The following is a 19,120-nucleotide window of genomic DNA, read 5'->3' on the forward strand; positions in this document are numbered from 1 at the left end:
TTCTAATTTCTATCTCATTTACTAAACGTAACCTTACTCACATTTTTACATCAGCAATTTTCACGCGCTATATACCCCGATAAAACACACACACACATACACACACATATATAAAAGCTAAAGCAACCGTTTTATTTTATTTAATTATCACGTTACAATAACGTAGCAAACATATAAAACATCACATTATTAGGATTTTTTAAAATTTTATTATTTTTTATCACTCTAATTAGTTAACATACAATTGATTTTTCTTTGAAATGATTGACTTTAAAGGTACTTAAAACATGTGGCATCTATTGGTGTGATTATTGATGACAAAAGTACCATATATAGATATGAATGGCCGTATCATTATTCTTACATTTTTAAATTTTCATACCGTACGTCTATTAATGCTTCAATGTACGTACGTGTAGTTAATATTACGTATATTTCTCTAGCTAATTGTCTGGCCAGGACTGTTTTTGAAGGAAGTTGACCACGTCCTTTCCCAGTTGGAAGGCTTTGGCGAGAACATCAGGATTGATGAGAGGGTAGGATCCAAAGACAGCATTTGCTACGGTGATAACTCCAGGATTCTGACTGCTTAGACCGGCAAAAGCAATAGCATTGGTCTTTCCCACATTAAATTGGAAGTGAATGAGACCAATTGGAAACACAAAGACGTCTCCTGGATTTAGAACTTTGGCGAAAAGGAGATTATCATTGGCGTTAGACGTGACAAAACCAACATAAAGACTACCCTGTGCGACCGCTAGAATCTCAGTGGCACGAGGGTGTGTGTGGGGAGGATTCAGACCATTTGGAGCAAAATCAATACGAGCTAAGGATATTCCCAGAGTGTTGAGGCCTGGTATTTGGTCTACTGTCGCATGAGTGACCTTTGAGCCGAGTGGATTCGTGGTGTTTCCAGGAATGTGTAGTCCCGAAAAGAAGAAATCATTGACCGTGACAAGCCTTGGATCCTTGCAGAACTTTCCATTCGTATCTACGGCTGAAATTAAGAACATCAGTTCCTAAATATTGATTGTTATAAAAATTAAAATTAGTCATGCATGCATGCAGTTTCATAATACATATATAATGGATGAAAAATTAATTGTACATACAAAGAGGTCTCTTGATTGCAACGCAAAAATCTTGTAGTGGACTGGGGTCATAGGCAGAGGCGAGGTGGGAGAAAGTGGCCAAAGCCAACATCATGAGGGCCACGGTTACAAGAAGGCCGTACTTCACCTCATGAACACCTTTCATGGTCATGAACTTTGAGCTGGTTCTCTCTATCTTTGGGTATTCTGTGGGTTCTGATTAATGCTTGGTGTAGGGGTGAGATATGCCCGTATGGGGACCTGTCTATTTATACACGGGAGTGATCATGATCATCACTAGTACTCAACCCTTTAAATTTTATCATGTGTTTCCTTAGCCAGAAATTAAAAGATCAGTGCGTTAATTAATTGTGGGTACTGATCGATCGACCACTACGTACTGCTGGCACATGATATATTGAAAATGTAAAATATTAATGGACCACTCAATTAATGGAAACTAAGTGCATGCAGTTCTACTAATGTTGCTTTTGTCAATGCAAAATAATAATCTTTACATTACATTGAGAGTGCATATATAGATCATTTGGAATTGAAAAGGCCTACCTAGCTAGCTAGGTAAGCTTGCTGAAGCACCATATACTATTTGTGAGATATATATATATATATATATATATGTATTATATATACATACATATATATATATATATAGTGGGTTAGTGAGTACCTAGCTTATTACCACTTCATCTGATCCCACAAGTTAATGGAATTAGTCGTGAACCTGCATAATGATCATGCGTACATTCCGAGGAATAACTTACAAATTTATATATTAAGTTATAAATGCTGGCTTCATGTTAGCATATATAGCTAGCTAGCATGTGACAATATTATTCAATAATGATTTATAAAATAATCTAAATCTAGTATTTTGATCTCTAAAAATATCTCGGTTGATCGAGCGATGGAGTACTAGCCTGCTAGCTTTTGGGTAATGAGATGAGATAAAAAAATTGTGAGAATTTTAAGAATATTAGTGAAATGGTTTGAATTAAGATATTTTATTGGATTTTAAAAAATGAAAGAGACAAAATTGAATAAAAATATTATAAAGTTAAAAAGTTGTTTGAATATAATTTTGTTTATATTATATTTGTTTTTAAAATTTGAAAAAAATTGTATTATTTTTTATATTTTATTTGAAAGTTTGGAAAATTTATATCTGATTTTGTGTTTACCTAATGAAGTAGTGATAATTATAAGATAAAAAAAAATTAAAAATTTGAAATTGAAGAATATTTTATATTTGAGTGATATTTGGCCAGGAAAGAAATTTTGAAAATTTCATCTCATCTCTATTGCCAGACAAGGTCTTAATCTTCATTCCCATATATGGTCTTCTTTCATATATTGTGCTTGAATAAAGAAAAGATCAACAACTATATATATATATATATACACACTAGGGAAAAGCAACGTGCAATGCACGTTTGCTTAGTTTATATTTAAATTTTTTTTGTTAAGAATTAATTTTTTATTAATAAGGATGTAATGTTTTCGGTTAATTAAATAACGATGTAATATTTATGTAATTTATAAATAATTACACGTTATGATATATTATAAAAAAAAGAACATTAATAGAAGCTATAACATGATCCTATAGATAAACATCGCCCATAATTTTATGAAAGTTGTTTGAGATAATTTTAAATAACAAATTATCTTGCTTTGCATTGAAAGGGTTCAAAACAAATGATTCTAAAAATTTTCAACTTTCTTTTTTTCAATCATTTTTTTAAACATTTTAAATATTTTTAAAAAAATATAAGAAAATCATAAATTCATTTAAAAACACTTACTTAATCATTAAGTAAAAAACAAATTTTAAAAAAAAAATGCAAACTTTAGCAAAAATCTTTAGATAATAATAGGTCGGTAAGTATAATAATTACATATTTGAATATATTAGAAGACAAAAAGATTCGTTCAAAATTAAAGTCAAGATACATTAGAATAACATAGACAAATAAAAATAGCATCATTGCCGCCACAATAAATACTACCATACCATCACACTAAAAGAACGCATAACCAAGATTTTAACATCCAAGCATAAAGTAATTAAATAAATACACAAAGTAATTACAATATGTTCATAAAGTAGAAAGTGCAACAGCATAAAATTAAAACAGTCCATAAATTAATGCAAGTTTAGCAAATAAGCAACCTTTAAAACAAATCCAGTTAATTCAAACCATATGGCTTTTAGTGATAAATCAGTTAATTCAAACCCAATTGCACTAAAAAAGTTCACCAACCTGATTTAAAACAAAGCTCATTTTAAAAACTAACTTGTGGGAGCTAAAGCCCACGAAAATACTATTTTTAACGCACTTTGTTAAATTTTTGTGTAAGCTTAGTTGCTATTGCACCTCTTCCAACGCTTCTCGCACGCTCTTATTATTGGCCCATACAGCAGACAGCACATAATTGTAGTCCTGAAAGGAAGCACATCCCTTAGTTATCACTTTTTTGTATGAATATTATGGCCTAACGGCCCTTTGTTCGGCTTGGGTCCTACATGTTAAGGAAAGAATACCCACTGTCATAAACACCAGCTCAAATGAAGAAGAAAATCTTCCCATCAATAAAGGACACAACCAACGGCAAAAGGATCAGAAGCACTCAGCAAAACAATGGCACCAAATACTCTGCAATGAAGGACACGGCACACGGCAAATGCCTCAGGAGTACTCAGCAAATGCATCAGAGCAGAGAAATGGAATACCCTTGTAACATAAATGTATTACATCATACACGTGTCACCAGTGTATAAGGAAAGTTTGTTATGGCTCTGTGTATAAATACATGTAAATATAAAAGGAAGCTGCAAGTGAAAAGACTGATATTATTCAATATATTTCGCCCGTTGAGGCATTTCACAAAACACCTTTTAGGCTCTCCAATTCTCATGCTTTAATACCGCTGAATATGAGATAATACAAGAGAACCACGGACACACACACACACACACATACACACAGAGGTGTTTACCCAGCACCAATATGCAGGAGATGTTGCAAAAAAGAGACTTTCGTCAAGGTTCTCCTCGATATATCTCCTGCTTAGGTAATCTTTACTTGATTTTGGAGATGCAACTTGACAATTGGGCTCCAAAACTTGCATGGTGTTGATTTGAAGAAGCAACTGTAACATAAAAGGTTCAAAATGGCCTCGATGCTTAGAGTACTTAATAGTGGTAAGAGTACATATCTAAGCATATCAAGAGATGGCATTGGCAAAGACTCTGACCTCATGATGGCTTGAATATCTGACAGGCATGCTACGTTGCAATCATTTACATTCACAAAATCATCATTGCAGCTTTCTTTGGCAGACTACAAAATTACAGAACAAAACATTTTAATTCGAATCAGTGTGATATAAAAAAGGAACTAAAAGAAGATTTAGATGGTAATGTGAGGTGAAATGCAAGAGAGAAAAAATGCAACGAGATGAGGAGATGGCATACCTTATAGAGTACATCTGATATGAGTGTGAGCCTATGGGAAAATGGGATCCTTGAATTGTCATCGATAAATGAATTTGTCTTTGGGTTCCCAAGCACATATCCGTGACAACAGTTGAATGAGCATCATGTTTAGATTACTGGTCATACACTCTCTTCCAGAGATGCCATCGTCTGTGAACTACACCAACTTCCTTACCATTAATCTCTGCATATATATTGAGCTGGTCATCCACCAAAAAGGCCTGCGAACCCTGAAGAGCTCATTACCCATGCCATTGGTTATATAAGCGACAAAAGGGAACTCTCATGGGGAAGACGAAGCGAGAACGATTAGTATGAAGAGGCGGTTGGTGCTCGAAACGTTATTTTCCTTTCTCATAAATATTCTTTTACAACAACCAATGAGACGAGTGAGGTTGGATGCCCAGACAGATTTAACGAAAGTTAACAAAAAATTATAATTCCGTTAAAACAAGAAATTTCCGTTTGATAGGATCTTTATATATATAAAGAGATACACACTAGCAAGGGCACGTATGCCCAGTTGATAAATATAAAAATTAAAATTAAAAAAAAAAGTACAAAATAGTAAATGAGAAGGTGAAAAAAGAAATTTAAACAAAAATTGAACAAAACATATAAAGTGAAGAAAGAAGTATAGGCTTTACATACAATTTAGTGTGTTAATTATTTACGTATATAATTACAATAGTGAGAAGTTTAAGAAGAAGAGATTTTGAGTGTTTATGACGTAGTTTGATTTATAGGATGGGCAGAGAGTACGTTGAGTTTATTCTAGCGCAGTTGTTCATGTTGATTCATTTATGTGCGTAAGTACATAATCCATTCATTTTCTGAAACTGTAGTTGCAATATTTGCTAAATATGGTAAGTACTCTTGTAATAATAAAAAAATATAAAGACATAATGCATTAAATATTCTACCTCACCTGTTTGTTCGAAAAGATCAACAGTTGTACAATTCAATATTTCTTTTGCTATTAATCCAAAGATAACAACCGCTATTCATCTGGTATCTTCATCTACTTCTAGATAGACTCGTCAGCTAAAATTAATGAGAATATTAGTAATTACGTAATTTTAACAATTATTATGTTATATTTATCATGTAAGGAATAATCATTTAAAATGATAAGATAAAATGATTTACCGTGACTATGAGATGCTCATGTTTTTGCGATTATAACACATAAATTTTTCGTTACAGTCATATCTAGTTGTTTTATTACAATTTGTATGGGACATGTAGTGGAACTTTAAAGTGAAGGAGATGTTGCCGATCTGGGCTGTGGGAGGACTTTGATGTCCCTTGAGATTGACTGCGTGCATTGGTGGCTCACTGTGTATCGTAAATTTCATATACGGGTCGTCCTGTGAGTTATCTCTTTTATATCAAAGCTCCACTCCCCCCTGAATTCTGCGTACTTTATTTATTTATTTACTTACAAAAGTAAATTGATTAATAATCACTATTCTGCTCACTGCTAAAAAAAATTATTGCTATCACTTGAAAATCAGAGAATTCAATAAATAAATGAATTATTACTGATTTTTTTGTCCCTTACTCTCTCTTCAATGTCTGCGCGCTGAAAAATTGGAAATAACATTTCATTATTTCTACAGACTTTAATCAGATATTTTAATATGTCAAATTTATTTTAGAGTATTTATTGTATTATTTGGTATGATTTTTTATTTTTTGTAATAAATAATTACTTAAAGTAGGTGGGATTATGCCGTAGAAATGATAGCTCCTGAGAAGTAGGACAACCATGTAGAAATGTTTTTAAAAATAAATTTATATAATAAGTTAAATTTATTATTTAAAAATAAAAAAATAAAAATTTATAAATCATTTGGAAATACTTTCCCTCAGCTTCTTAAGATGTTATTTAAGTTAACTGTTTCATTATTTGGTAGGGTTCTGTACTTCTATTATATGAAATTATGAATCATGGAATACAATTAAAAGATATCTATATTCCATTTTTCTTTTTTTCTTTTCTTTTCTTTTTTTAAGAAAAAACAAACAAAATCATAATGGTTTCTAATATACGTTGAAATGAATTAAGTGTAGGAAATAATTAATGTGGGCATGCATTGTTTAGGTTGAATTAAAATCAAAGTGAAAAATATAAGATTTGGAGCAGATATTTCCTCTTTTTAAAAAAATAAAAAATAAAAAACGAAGATGATTCCAATAGCTCTAGGCCTTGGATTTACCATTTGATAAAATGAGGGAACCAAAAAAATGAATCTAATAAAGTAAGAGTAGTGGTACATCCCCGAGGGATGTAGCTCGATAACCCACTGAGAAAGGTAGAAAAAAGTTTTTTATTTTTTATTTTTTATTTTTTTTATTCATTTTTTATATTCTTAAATATTTTTTTGAAAATAAAAAAATTCACAACATTACTAAAAAATACTTATTTAATCACTAAGTAAAAAAAATTTATTGGAACACAAATTTGAGACCCACATTCCGTGAGTTTATCATTTTTCATAAAGTAATAGATAGAGTGTAGTTTAGCACTCCTATGTAATATAATTTTTTAAAAATATAAAAGATTCTTTCAAATGTAACTTGTTTTTATATTTGATTCCTTATTTTGTATTTTGTTACATGAATTATGGAGAGGAAATTATTTATCACTATAAACCTTTTAAATTAATTTATCTCTTTTGTTATTGATTTTTTATTAAAAAATATAATATTTAAATGAATGAAGAAAAAATAGATAAACTGATATATAATATATTGTAAAAATTAATAAATAAATAAATAAATTTTGATAATATATCGATAGAAAAAAAACATTAAAACTACAGATTTGATTATTTTATTTGATCTATTATTGACATTAGAAGAAGAGAAACCCGTGAGAGAGAGTGAGAGAGCGTGAGGTGGAGGAACACCCGTGAGAGAGTGAGAGAGCATGGGGGAGCTGGGTGGCTAGGCTGGGCATAGGGGTAGCTAGGGGAGGTCGTCGGTGGGAGGAGGGGCTTCTAGTGGTGGTGCGATGGCCGTGGAAACGGCTGACGGTGGCGATAGGGGGAGAAACTCGTGGGTTTCGTGCGTGGCCTAGGGAGGAGCTACGGGCTCCGAGTCAAGGGGAGACCCTTGGTGGTGCTCGGTGGAGCTGGAGGCTGACGACAGCAACACCACGCACCGCCGTGAGAGAGGGAAGCTATTTTGGGTGGGGGAGAGAAAGACTCGCGGTGGCTGGGTCCATGAGAGGTGGTCGCTGGTGGAAATGGGAGCTCGTGCGGTGGTGGCTGGTGACGAGCGGCGGTGGGCTACTATGGCTGGGAGGAGCCGAGAGAAACGCAAGGGGAGAGTGGCTGTCATCTAGGGGAGAGGGAATACATTGGGTAAAATGAAAATTTGGGATAAAAGCAGGGGCAAAATGGGAAGAAAAAATGTTAGACGAAAATACTGTTCACACCTCATTTACACTTTATATATAAGTAGAAGTATATATATATATATATATATATATATATATATATATATATATATATAAAGTGCAACCAAGAGGTATATAGTAGGCTCTTTTAATTTCTTTTAAAATTCAACAAAATTTGTGAATGCGTGAATGCATGCATTGGGTACAAAACTAATAATGCTTAAGTAGAGGAAATAGAAATACATGCACGTTAGAAAAACTAAAAAGGTACTAACTTTGAATAAATTTGTAATAATTGGTCAGTTAAATATAATATATATAATCTACTAATTCTAATTTTATATCTAATTTAATTTATATATATTATTTTTTGTAATGGGTTTAAATTAATGGTACATAATATAAGATAAATAAAATATATAAGATAATTAAGCAACCATTTTTATTTCATTATAATAATTTGTTCCATGACGGCATAGTACATGATAGGAAAAATTAATAATTTTATCCGTACCGTCTAGTGGTTCATTAATATGGATATTACATATATTAATTATTAATTGTTGTCCCCCCAGAACTGCTTTTGAAGATAGTTGACCACATTCTTGTCCACTTGGAAGGCCTTGGCGAGAACATCTAGATCGATGGGAGGCTTTGATCCAAACACTGCGTTGGCTATGGTGATGACTCCCGGGTTTTGGCTGCTCAGCCCCGCAAAGGCAATCGCATTCTTTTTTCCCACATTCAATTGGAAGTGAATGAGACCAATTGGGAAAACAAAGACGTCTCCCACATTTAGAACTTTGGTGAAGAGACGGTTATTGTCTGCATTCGACGTGACAAAGCCAACGCTCCAGGACTACGAGAATTTCAGTGCCACGAGGGTGCTTGTGGGGAGGATTCAGGCCATATGGGTTAAAGTCAATCCGAGCCAAGGATATGCCTAGGGTGTTGAGGCCAGCTAATTCCTCCACAATCACGGGAGTGACCTTCGACCCGAGTGGGTTTAAGGTGTTTCCAAGCATGTTTAGCCCTGAGTGGAAGAAATCATTGGCATTGACGAGCTTTGGGTCCTTGCAGAACTTTCCATTCACAAATACTGCAAGAAGGAAAAAGTAGAGTACTGTTATTTTCACATATAGGGGGGTACACTTCATATATAATAATGGTTGATACTATGTGATCACGTGAAGAAACATTCCAAATGATTCAAATGATTAAAAAAGAACATCATGATCATGTTAATAATAAAAATGATGCATGCATACCAGCGGAAGCTGAACTGTTGAGTGCAACACAGAAGTCTTGCAGAGGAGAAGGGTCATAGGCAGAGGTAAGGGAGAAACCCAAAGCCAACAGGGTCACAGTTACAAGGCACTTGGGAAAACCTTTTATCATCATATTTTGAGGCTATGATGTATTCCTTTCAGCGTTCTATATGCTCTTGCTCAAGTGAGAGGGGTGGGAAATGTTGCAAGGGAAACATGTCTATTTATGGAGAGGAGTACTCACAGAATTGGTCTATGTTAATTTTCACTTTTGCAAAGTCATTATATGAATATTTCAATAATTAATTGATATCGATGAACCATTCTCTAACCACTACCGAAAGCTTGCACATATTGAGAAAGCAACCATTTTCTAGCTAGCTCCATATTAATGAACTTCACAATGATATTTGAAATCAAAATGTGGCTGAATTGGCCTTGTAACGTCTAATTGGCTTTTCTATGAGCAATTTGATCATCACCCTTATGTCCTCATGATCAGTGAAATCCTTATCATGACTGAAATTTTCAGCAGTGAAATCAAGTGGCTGCATATGCAATTAATGCTTATAATTATATGCAATTCTTGATGATCATTATATATAAGTACTTATAACCCTTTCGAAATGTTAAATTAATTGATGATGATATATATTCTCAGTTAGTCTCATTATGCTATTACATATATACTAAGTGGTACTTAATTATTAGTATATTTTTCATCGTTAGTTAGATTTAGTGGTTTGGTTGAACTAACCTGCATCCAATTAGGCCTGAATTAATTTCTAGTTCTTCTTTAATTGAGATATTAATGTGCAGGTAGCTAGCTAGCTAGTACTTTTCAAAGGAGTACGTAATATTATTAGTGTGTGTATATATATATATATATATATATACATACTAGGACGGTAGCAACATGCAAAGCACGTTTGCTTAGTTGGGTCAAACAATTGTTTTACAAAAATAATATGTTTTTATAAAAAATTGATTAATGAATAATTTAATGCATAGGGAAAAAAAAAAACAAATTTTAGCAAATATTTTTGAATAATAATAACTTAGTGAAGTATAATAATTACATGTTTGATAGATTAGAAACCAAAAATGTTAGTTCAAAATATATCATAGTTTAATACAAGTTTAGCAAATTGATCATACAAAACTGTTAAATGGCGCAAAACATATCTCATATCTATGACTCACTCAGAATGACTTGTTGGCCTAATCAAATCCATGGTTTTACCCTCTATACACGTGTTGAATATAATTTTTTTATGAGTAAGATGCAATAAGTAAGTTAGTAACAATACAAAGCATATTTGCTGAAGGGAAATATTCTATTGAAAAAAGAGTATATTATCATTGTCCTAGCTCTGGGAGTTCAATCAACACATCCAACAGTTAGTACCCTAGCATAAGATCATAAGATCAGTTAAGATCCAGCTTTTAAGTTATATGATTGTAGATAATGGTAGAAATTATCATTGCAGATTACAGATTGAGACATTGATAGTGCCTAAAAATAAAAATTGTTAATCACCAATTTCTACTATTGCTTGATCTTACTAAATACAACTACATCCAATCTACTAGTACAACTGTTGACAATAAACCATATTCTAGGCAGCTGTAAAAATCCATATAGAAGGATTTATCAATTCACTCCCAAATTACTCAAAGATTATTATCATTAAAAGATAAACAACAGCCGCAAAACTAGCAAAAGTTATACAGAATATACAACAAAAAAAAGGGCTTATGAACATAGTTTGAACTATCTCATTGAATCTAGCATACAGATTTCTCAACCACATTATTCGGTAAATCCTTATTGTTCATCAGAAAAATTTTCTCGGCGTTAACAAGATTTGGTCTAGGATCTGGAACAGTCATCATAGCTTTCTTTCGAAGAACTGGTCATTTGAAAACTCTTAATTTCTTACAAATCTCGATGCTTTAAAGGAGCAAAACTATGCATGAAAACAAAAAAGATTGAGCATGCAGTAATAAAAAAAAAAGGAGCAATTATCATTACAAGTTTGACAAAAGCGATACGAATGGAATGCTTGTAATCTCCTAGGCCAAAAAAAAAAGATTATCCCCATTAGTGCATTTCTTGAAAATGCTAATCCAACCATCCAAGCGTATCAATAAGAAATAAAATTTTAGAATTATATTAGAGGGATGATCACAGACCTCTCCACAGACTAATTCAAAAAGGAGTCTGACATCGGCCCGAGAAACTTGTGCAAAAAAATTTTGATAAAGATAATTTTGCAAGCACGCCACAGACCATATAAACTCATTAATCCAAACAGTATAAATCCATTTAGTTATGTTTCATTAATTCCAACTCATTAATACAAACTCATTAATCCAAATATCATAAATCGGTTTACTAATTTAAAAAAAACTACACATGAGAGCCCAACAATAGAAAATGCACGAAAATAAAAATCAGAAACTCATTAATCCAAACAGTATAAATCTATTTAGTGATTTTTTTTTTTCAAATATTTTTTAAATCCCTTAAAGCAGCAACTTCTATCAATGCAACAAAAACAAATAATCATAAAATACAAAAGTAAAAACCATCTTTTTTTCCAAGAAGTTGCAAATCAAAACCCAATAATAGAAAAGACAAATGAAACCAAGAAATCAAATAAATAATAAAACATACAAATCCAACAAAATATATAAAAGAAAGATACCAACTATTCTTAAAATAAAAAACACAACAACTTCTATTATGCAAAAATAAAAAATAAAAAGCATCTATTTTTTTCATACTGAAAAAAATATCTACCGTAACATACAAAAAAAAAAATAAAAAATTGAAAGACATGTTTTTTCAGAAATCTGGAAATCAAAATAATAGCATCAAACAACCAAAATAAAGTAGGACTCGATAGATCAAGACATCTCCAACATCATAATAATAAAAAAGACAAACCAAACCATGAAACCCAATTGATTAATGTAAAAAAATGAGTAAATTAGACAAATACAAACCTCAAAGCAGCATAAACTTCAAGCAAACAAAGCAAATTCTCTACAAAATCCAAACCAACAACTTTAAAAACAAAAAATTCCAAACATTTAAAATTCAAACCATAGAAAGTCGCTAAGGAAATCAAAGAGAAATACCCAAAGACCACGAATTTAAAAACAAAACAGAACAACTTCTATTAATGGAAGAAAAAAAACAAAGTAAAAGCCATCTACCGCAACATGCTAAAAAAAAAAAAACTGAAAGGCATCCATTGTTTTTTAAAAAATACATATCAACAAAGATGAAGTAAAAAGTCACTATCTCTTTTTCACTCCAATAATCTCTCTCTTTGTTATAAAAAAAAATCACTTTCCCTTAATTAATGCAATTATTTTTTATAATTATTTTAGTGGTTAATTTTTTTTTTTTTTTTAAACTGTCCAGTCTAGATATTTCTTTCAACAGCTGATCTCTAGCATCCATTATTGCCATTACATGATAGCATCCATTTTCACTTTTAAAAACTGTCTTTTTTCACTTACTTTCTCCCTTATACTTTCTCTACTATTAAGAGTGCGTTTGGATGTTGAAATAAATTGAGTTGAGTTGAATTGAAATGATAAAATATTGTTAGAATATTATTTTTTAATATTATTATTATTTTGAGATTTGAAAAAGTTAAATTGTTTATTATATTTTGTATTGAAATTTGAAAAAATTGTAATGATAAGTTAAGATAAATTGAATATCTAAACTAAGCCGAGTACATTTTGAAGATACCTTTTTTTTTTTAATCTTTATTTTGCAGCAAATATGCCATAGAGATTGTTTGAAGCTGGAAAACAAACTTTTAGATGGAAGCATCTTTAACAAAATATACAAATCCAACAAAATATATAAAAGAAAAATAACATAGCAACTTCTTTTAATCCAACAAAAACAAAAAAATAAAAAGCATATTTTTTCTTCATACCCAGTAGAATATGTATCTACCACGACATACAACCTCAATGCAGCAGAAACTTCAAACCAAACAGTCCAAATCTCCTGCAAAAAGCAATAACCATCTGTTAATTTGAAAAATAAGAACATAAACATATTAAAGAACACCAATTTTTTTCATGTAAGTCATGAGAAAAGAACTTTGGGTTGTGAAAGAAAAAGGTTTATAGGCTAAATTATTCCGATTGGTGAATCAACCTTTTGGCATTGCCTAAATGAAATGTCCAATTCATAGAGAAAAATGACTCTGCAATTGGTTGGTTGTGGACAACATAAACGTGTTATGAACCAAGCACTGCCGATCTTCCACCGAGCCACTGGGAGAGTCAAGTCGTCAATATATATTAATATAAATAAAAAATGTGCACAGATAGAACTCATGATATATGCATAGAGCTAGAGAGCTAAACTTTCACTCGACCAGCTAGCTATTTAATTGCCAACCCCTTGCATGCACTTACGTATAGATATATATATGTATAAATATATATATATATATATATATATATAATACAACTATATATCATCAATTACAAGGATTATCAAATTATAGCAAGCAATTAGTAAACGTAAATGTGTAAGTTTGACATAAGTAGTACTGTAGCACCCTGAGAGTGAGAGTTTACGCATGCTCATGCAACAAATTTCTCTTTATAAGGCCAATAGAGGGAATAAAACACTGTACAACAATGTGTGTCATCAAAACAGAAAATATTTCGTTAAGCCAATTATTATTTTCCTTTGATCTCCATATATCCTTCAAAAACCAAACCAATATAATTCAATAATTATTTAAACCAAAAAAAAAAAAAATCTCTATAACCAAACAAATCTGAAGCAACATGGCTAAAAGAAATAAAAAAAAAACACTAAAAGAATGCAAAACATTAATTGATTTTACATTGTGACACTTATCAAAGTGAAATACTAATAATGACATATTACATATTTAATATATGAAGAAGTTACAATTTATTTCTTCACGAATATGTATAATTATAGTACTTTACCTATTATTATTACTCTTAATTAACATAAGTTATAATCAAACACCTATTTATTTGTAGAATAAATAAGTAACGTCTCAATTTTAATAATATGAACTATAATACTAAGTGTTAACTAATTTGACCATATGATTATAATGTAAAACCCCAACCTTTATATGAAGAAATAAATAAACAAATTCTAATGTAAATAAAATTGAAAATTACTTTTAAATTCTGAGATTTTTTTTATAAGAACTTTTAAATTCTGAAATTAATTTAAGGTTAATAATTTATCTACCCTAGTATGTGGATAAATTAATAGAACGAAAAGCTTCATATAACAGGAAACATTATATAGAAACTCTTTTTGTCCCTTATGCATTAAAAATATCAATATGTACAAATCTAAGGAGAAGAAGCCATTACTCCAATGTGCATTTTCACCACTTCAAACGCAGCACAAACTGAGGAAAGCAAAAAAATAGAGCCAGTTTAATAAGCAATAATTTGAGAAACTCATCAGCTTAATTTTAGATAAAAACCCAGACCTCTGGATTAAACATGAAAGGTACCCTAGGGTCATGGGAAGGATAGTGAAGCATGGGCACATCGGCACGATTATTAAGTAGTGCTCGATCTTGTGCAAGCTCCACAGATTGTTCACAATTTTCTTCAAACTTCTTAGTTGCAGAAGGGTCTGCTCAACCTTTTCTTCCAACAAGTTTCCCCATTACTGAAAACAAAATAATCCCAAACATAATATTTACCATCATTGTCAAATTCATAAAAGTTAGGAATTAAAAAATATTGCTTATCAAAGAACAATCATAATCATAATCATAATCATAACAATAACTACAGCCCTTTTTAAAGAGAGAAGCTCCAACTTCTCTCTAAACACCCCAAACCGAAGCCAGCTAGTGGGAGGAAGAGCTTCGGCTCCTTCTCCCTCCCTCCTTCCAGTCCAATCTTCTAGCGTACTCCCTTCCTTTCTATGTGTGTTTGTTTGTTTGTTTTTTTTTTTTGTTGTTGTTGTTTTTTCAGGCCAAGTAAAGGAGAAACGTCGATCTGAGGTTTTTCGGTGGCTAAACTCATACACGCGCCCCACCAGAGGATTCATAACCCGCCGATCTTGCAGAAAACTGAATTAGGCGCCAAAAGGAGCGACACATTGCACCCATGCGCAGGTCAAAGTGCACGCGTGGCGCCCATACGCCATGACAAGATTTCTTCCATTGATGCCACACGTGGCGACTCTGGGTCGAGCGACTTCGGCACCTTCAAGATCAACCGCCCGGCATACTCTCAGAGTGGCGGGTGTCCTTCACGCGCCTTCGCAGCCTATTTTTTTAGTGTATTTCATTTTTTCTGCAGTGTTTTTGCAATGTCTGTAATTTTATTTCTTTGTTTGTGTGAGAAAATAAAATAAATAGCCTATTAGACTTTATGTCCATAACAGAAGAACCCCTCATCTTTTGGAGGGTGGTGGTTTTCCTTCTCCTCATTTTAGGAGGATGGGGGTGGTGTTTATTTCTCCTCCTTAGGAGGATGGAGGTTGGATACCCTTTCCTCCTTTAGAGGTAGGGGATGGTTTATCTCTATTTTATACAGAGAATGATACTCTCAAACAAGAGTTTCTAGAAGTTAAGACAATATCAGTCGCAAAAAAATTTGTGTGCGGAGAAGTTTACAACAGATGACAGTTTGGCTTGTATCTTGAGTCACAAATGTAACTTACTTCCTTCATGGAATGAAATGGTGTCTATTTCTTATAAAAAAAAAAATCATAATCATAACAGTAATAAGAAATCATGCAAGCCGTAAAAATCAATACTTTCATAAAATAATAACCATATAAAAAAAATTAGTTTGAGGACAAAAAAATTATCATTCCCATCCGGTTGGCTTGCAATTAGGCCCGATCAGGAGAGAGTACAAGCAGCACTCGCAGAGGCGATGGCCTTCGTTTGGCTACAAAAATACAATAATAATAGCAACCCATGGAAGCATCGTCAACATCAACAACTATTACACTAACCTCTGCAAGGCAAAACACACAACTTTAAGAGTACAATTGCAATTTCAACCGATATTAAATATTTTAAAAGTCTCGCCTTAAATGGCAAAACAAATTACTTATATTATTCCACTCAATCCTACAATGACCATCATTCATTGACAATAACCAAAAAAGCAATGGATTTTTGCCATCGAAGTTTACTCTAACCAGTGAAAGAGCAGCTACAAGCCGATTTCCAGTATTATCCATTTCAAAAAAATCCAGACTTTGTAAAACTAAAACCCAAAGTACACAAATGAAAATCCAACATTACCTCTTCTTCTATTGCTTCCATTTTGGTGAGAGCGGTTTGCGTTTCGGCCATTTTGGTGACTGCTGAGCTGTAATGGGTCCAAATATTCTGCCCCATCTAAGGCACAATGGAAGAGATTGAGAGGCCACGGCCTTCGTTTGGCGACATATCATTTCTAGATGTTATTCACAAAGATCATCTACATTAGAGAAGTGAGAGAGAGAATGTTATAACCAAACCCTCATGATCATAATAGAGACCTACTGAAAGAGGTAAAGGGCAACGTATCTAGGAAAAATCGACGGTGATGCGGTGTGAGCGAGGAGGACGCCATGCGACAGCGAATCTGAGTGGCTGGTTGAGATCCATGGCAAATCTGAGTACTGAGTTGCAATGGGTGGTAGATTTGAGTGCTGAGTTGTAATGGGTCCAAATCGGCCGCATCTAAGGCACAATGGAGGAGATTGGGAGGTAATGACTTTCATTCGGCGACATCGGCTGCAGAGAAGGAGAGAGGGCTCTGGGTGAGGTGTGGCACATGGGAAAAAGGAGGAAGAAGAGAAGAGAAGAAATAAGAAAAGAACTTTAGGGTTTTAACAAACGGAAACACTATAACAACGAAATAAAAAAACCCAACACTGGAAAAATAAACCTGAATAGAAACAACAAAGACACAAAAATCAAAAGAAGAGAGAAAACGCAGAAAAAGAGAGAAGATGAGAAAAAGTTTACTTTCGGATGGAAGATTAAAGAGAAGATGCAAAGGAAATAGATTAAGACAAAAAAGAAAAGATAGAGAGAAAAAAAACACTCAAGCTGCCGACCACACAACTGCACCAAAAGACAATTATACCCTTAAAATATACGGAAAATGCACAGCACCTATGTATTGAACATCAGGATTAAAAAAAAAAAAAAAACTGTTCATCACTGTTGTTAACCAATAGGCGCTTATCATCATAGTATATGTATATATATATATATATATATATATATTATTATCACGTGAGGGCAAATAAGTTTACGCATTTCTAAATAAACAATAATTCCATATATATAATCGGTTCGTTCTAGTCATGTATATAGTATTTAGTTTTTCAAATTGATCGAGTACGTAATTACTCTAAATATAGCAGATCTAGAATATTATATATATATATATAGACAGTACCCATAAAAAGTTAGGAGTTTAAAGCAAAGCATGCACGTTTTATTATATGATCAGGCTTATATAAATCATCATGATCATGTGACGTAGTACGGCCAGCTAGTTAAATTAATTAGAACTGGTGGAACATGTCAAAATCAAACTAAAAAAGACGTACACAATCCTTGGTAAAATAAGATCATATAAAGCCATTTTCAAGGCTATAACGCCTAATTATCAGCTGCATGCATGCACATTGCCACTGACGATCCATGTGATAATTATCCACTAGAAGAAAAATAAATTTTTATAATTATTTAATTATGATAAAAAAATTATTTATAATTAAAATAGATTAATTTTAATTATAAATAATTATTTTACTAGAATTAACTTATCATAAATAGATTCTTGTCAAGTCATTAATACAAATATTGCAGGAGTCCATCCATGGCCAATGATGATCAGTGGTACTACAATTAATAATGCATCCAACATCCGATCTAGCATCTTAAAGTGTGGGTACGTACGTAGGTTAATTAACAAATCAGATCCACTCATGCACTCGTTCTTTTTTTTTACCTAGCTAGCTAGCTTGATTCGTACGAGGTTTATTAATTTGATATGTTATTGCATGCAAGTTCTTACGTACGTACGTACGTGCATGTATTATAATTGAATTGGGACAGTCTTGAGTATTTTTTAATTATATACTTGTGTAGTTGTTGGTTTATCTCTCCAGATTTGACAATCCAATATTTCTATATTATATGGAGAAGATCTTAATATATATATATATATATATGAATACTTGCATTCTTATTTGCAAGTAGTTATATATATATATATATGATCATGATCATGATGTGATTCTCTTTGCATGAACAGTAAAAAATTTTTGCTCTTCTATCACGAGCGATTCCTTAATGAGTAATTTGATCCGTAACACACCTTACGTGTCACGATTTAATTACTTTTTTTTCTTCCGAAAACTCGTTTCTCTCCTCACTCTTTTCCCCTCTCCTTCAAGTTTTTTAGTCGTGTCCCCGTCGCAATCCAGATCTGTCGTCACCGCCAATTCGGCCTCCCACCGTAGCCACCGACCACCACCACCAAGCCCGTCCTCCTCCCCAGCCCAATGCTCGTAGCTCCTCTGCACGCACGCCCGTAGTTCAACCCCACGCACCCACGTCGCGGCTCACATTCTGCCACTTACAGCTGCGTGTCGCCGCCCACGAGCACGCCGGACGTCCACTCCTCAGTCATACCCTCCTTTCCTAACCCACATCGACTGCCCACACTGACCGTTTCTCTCTCCCTCATGAATCCTCTCTCCCTCATGGCCAAATCTACACTGTCGGTCGCCGGCATGTTGGCAGTCCACCTCGACAGTCGA

The 19,120-nt window shown here is 32.9% G+C and overlaps 1 protein-coding gene and 1 pseudogene across 1 annotated transcript; both read right to left on the reverse strand.

The window, feature by feature from the left end:
- Window positions 1-443: 443 nt before the first annotated feature.
- LOC121254488 (germin-like protein subfamily 1 member 17) lies at window positions 444-1,257 on the reverse strand. Its single transcript, XM_041154547.1, has 2 exons — window positions 1,113-1,257; window positions 444-991 (listed from the first exon to the last, which is right to left on the reverse strand). Exons 1-2 carry the CDS (start codon window positions 1,255-1,257, stop codon window positions 444-446), a joined length of 693 nt encoding a protein of 230 aa, XP_041010481.1.
- A 7,313-nt stretch (window positions 1,258-8,570) lies between these two features.
- On the reverse strand, window positions 8,571-9,415 carry LOC121254489 (annotated as a pseudogene).
- Between the last annotated feature and the right edge of the window lie 9,705 nt (window positions 9,416-19,120).

Source organism: Juglans microcarpa x Juglans regia, chromosome 3D (genome assembly GCF_004785595.1).
Source record: "Juglans microcarpa x Juglans regia isolate MS1-56 chromosome 3D, Jm3101_v1.0, whole genome shotgun sequence".
Lineage (NCBI taxonomy): Eukaryota > Viridiplantae > Streptophyta > Magnoliopsida > Fagales > Juglandaceae > Juglans > Juglans microcarpa x Juglans regia.

What these genes read in the sequence shown, in the direction of transcription:
- LOC121254488 (XM_041154547.1), bottom strand. Translation starts at nt 1,257, where the DNA reads ATGAAAGGTGTTCATGAGGTGAAGTACGGCCTTCTTGTAACCGTGGCC. An exon ending in TGCAATCAAGAGACCTCTTT is followed by an intron (nt 992 to 1,112) that starts GTATGTACAATT and finishes TTTCAGCCGTAG; the next exon opens with ATACGAATGGAAAGTTCTGC.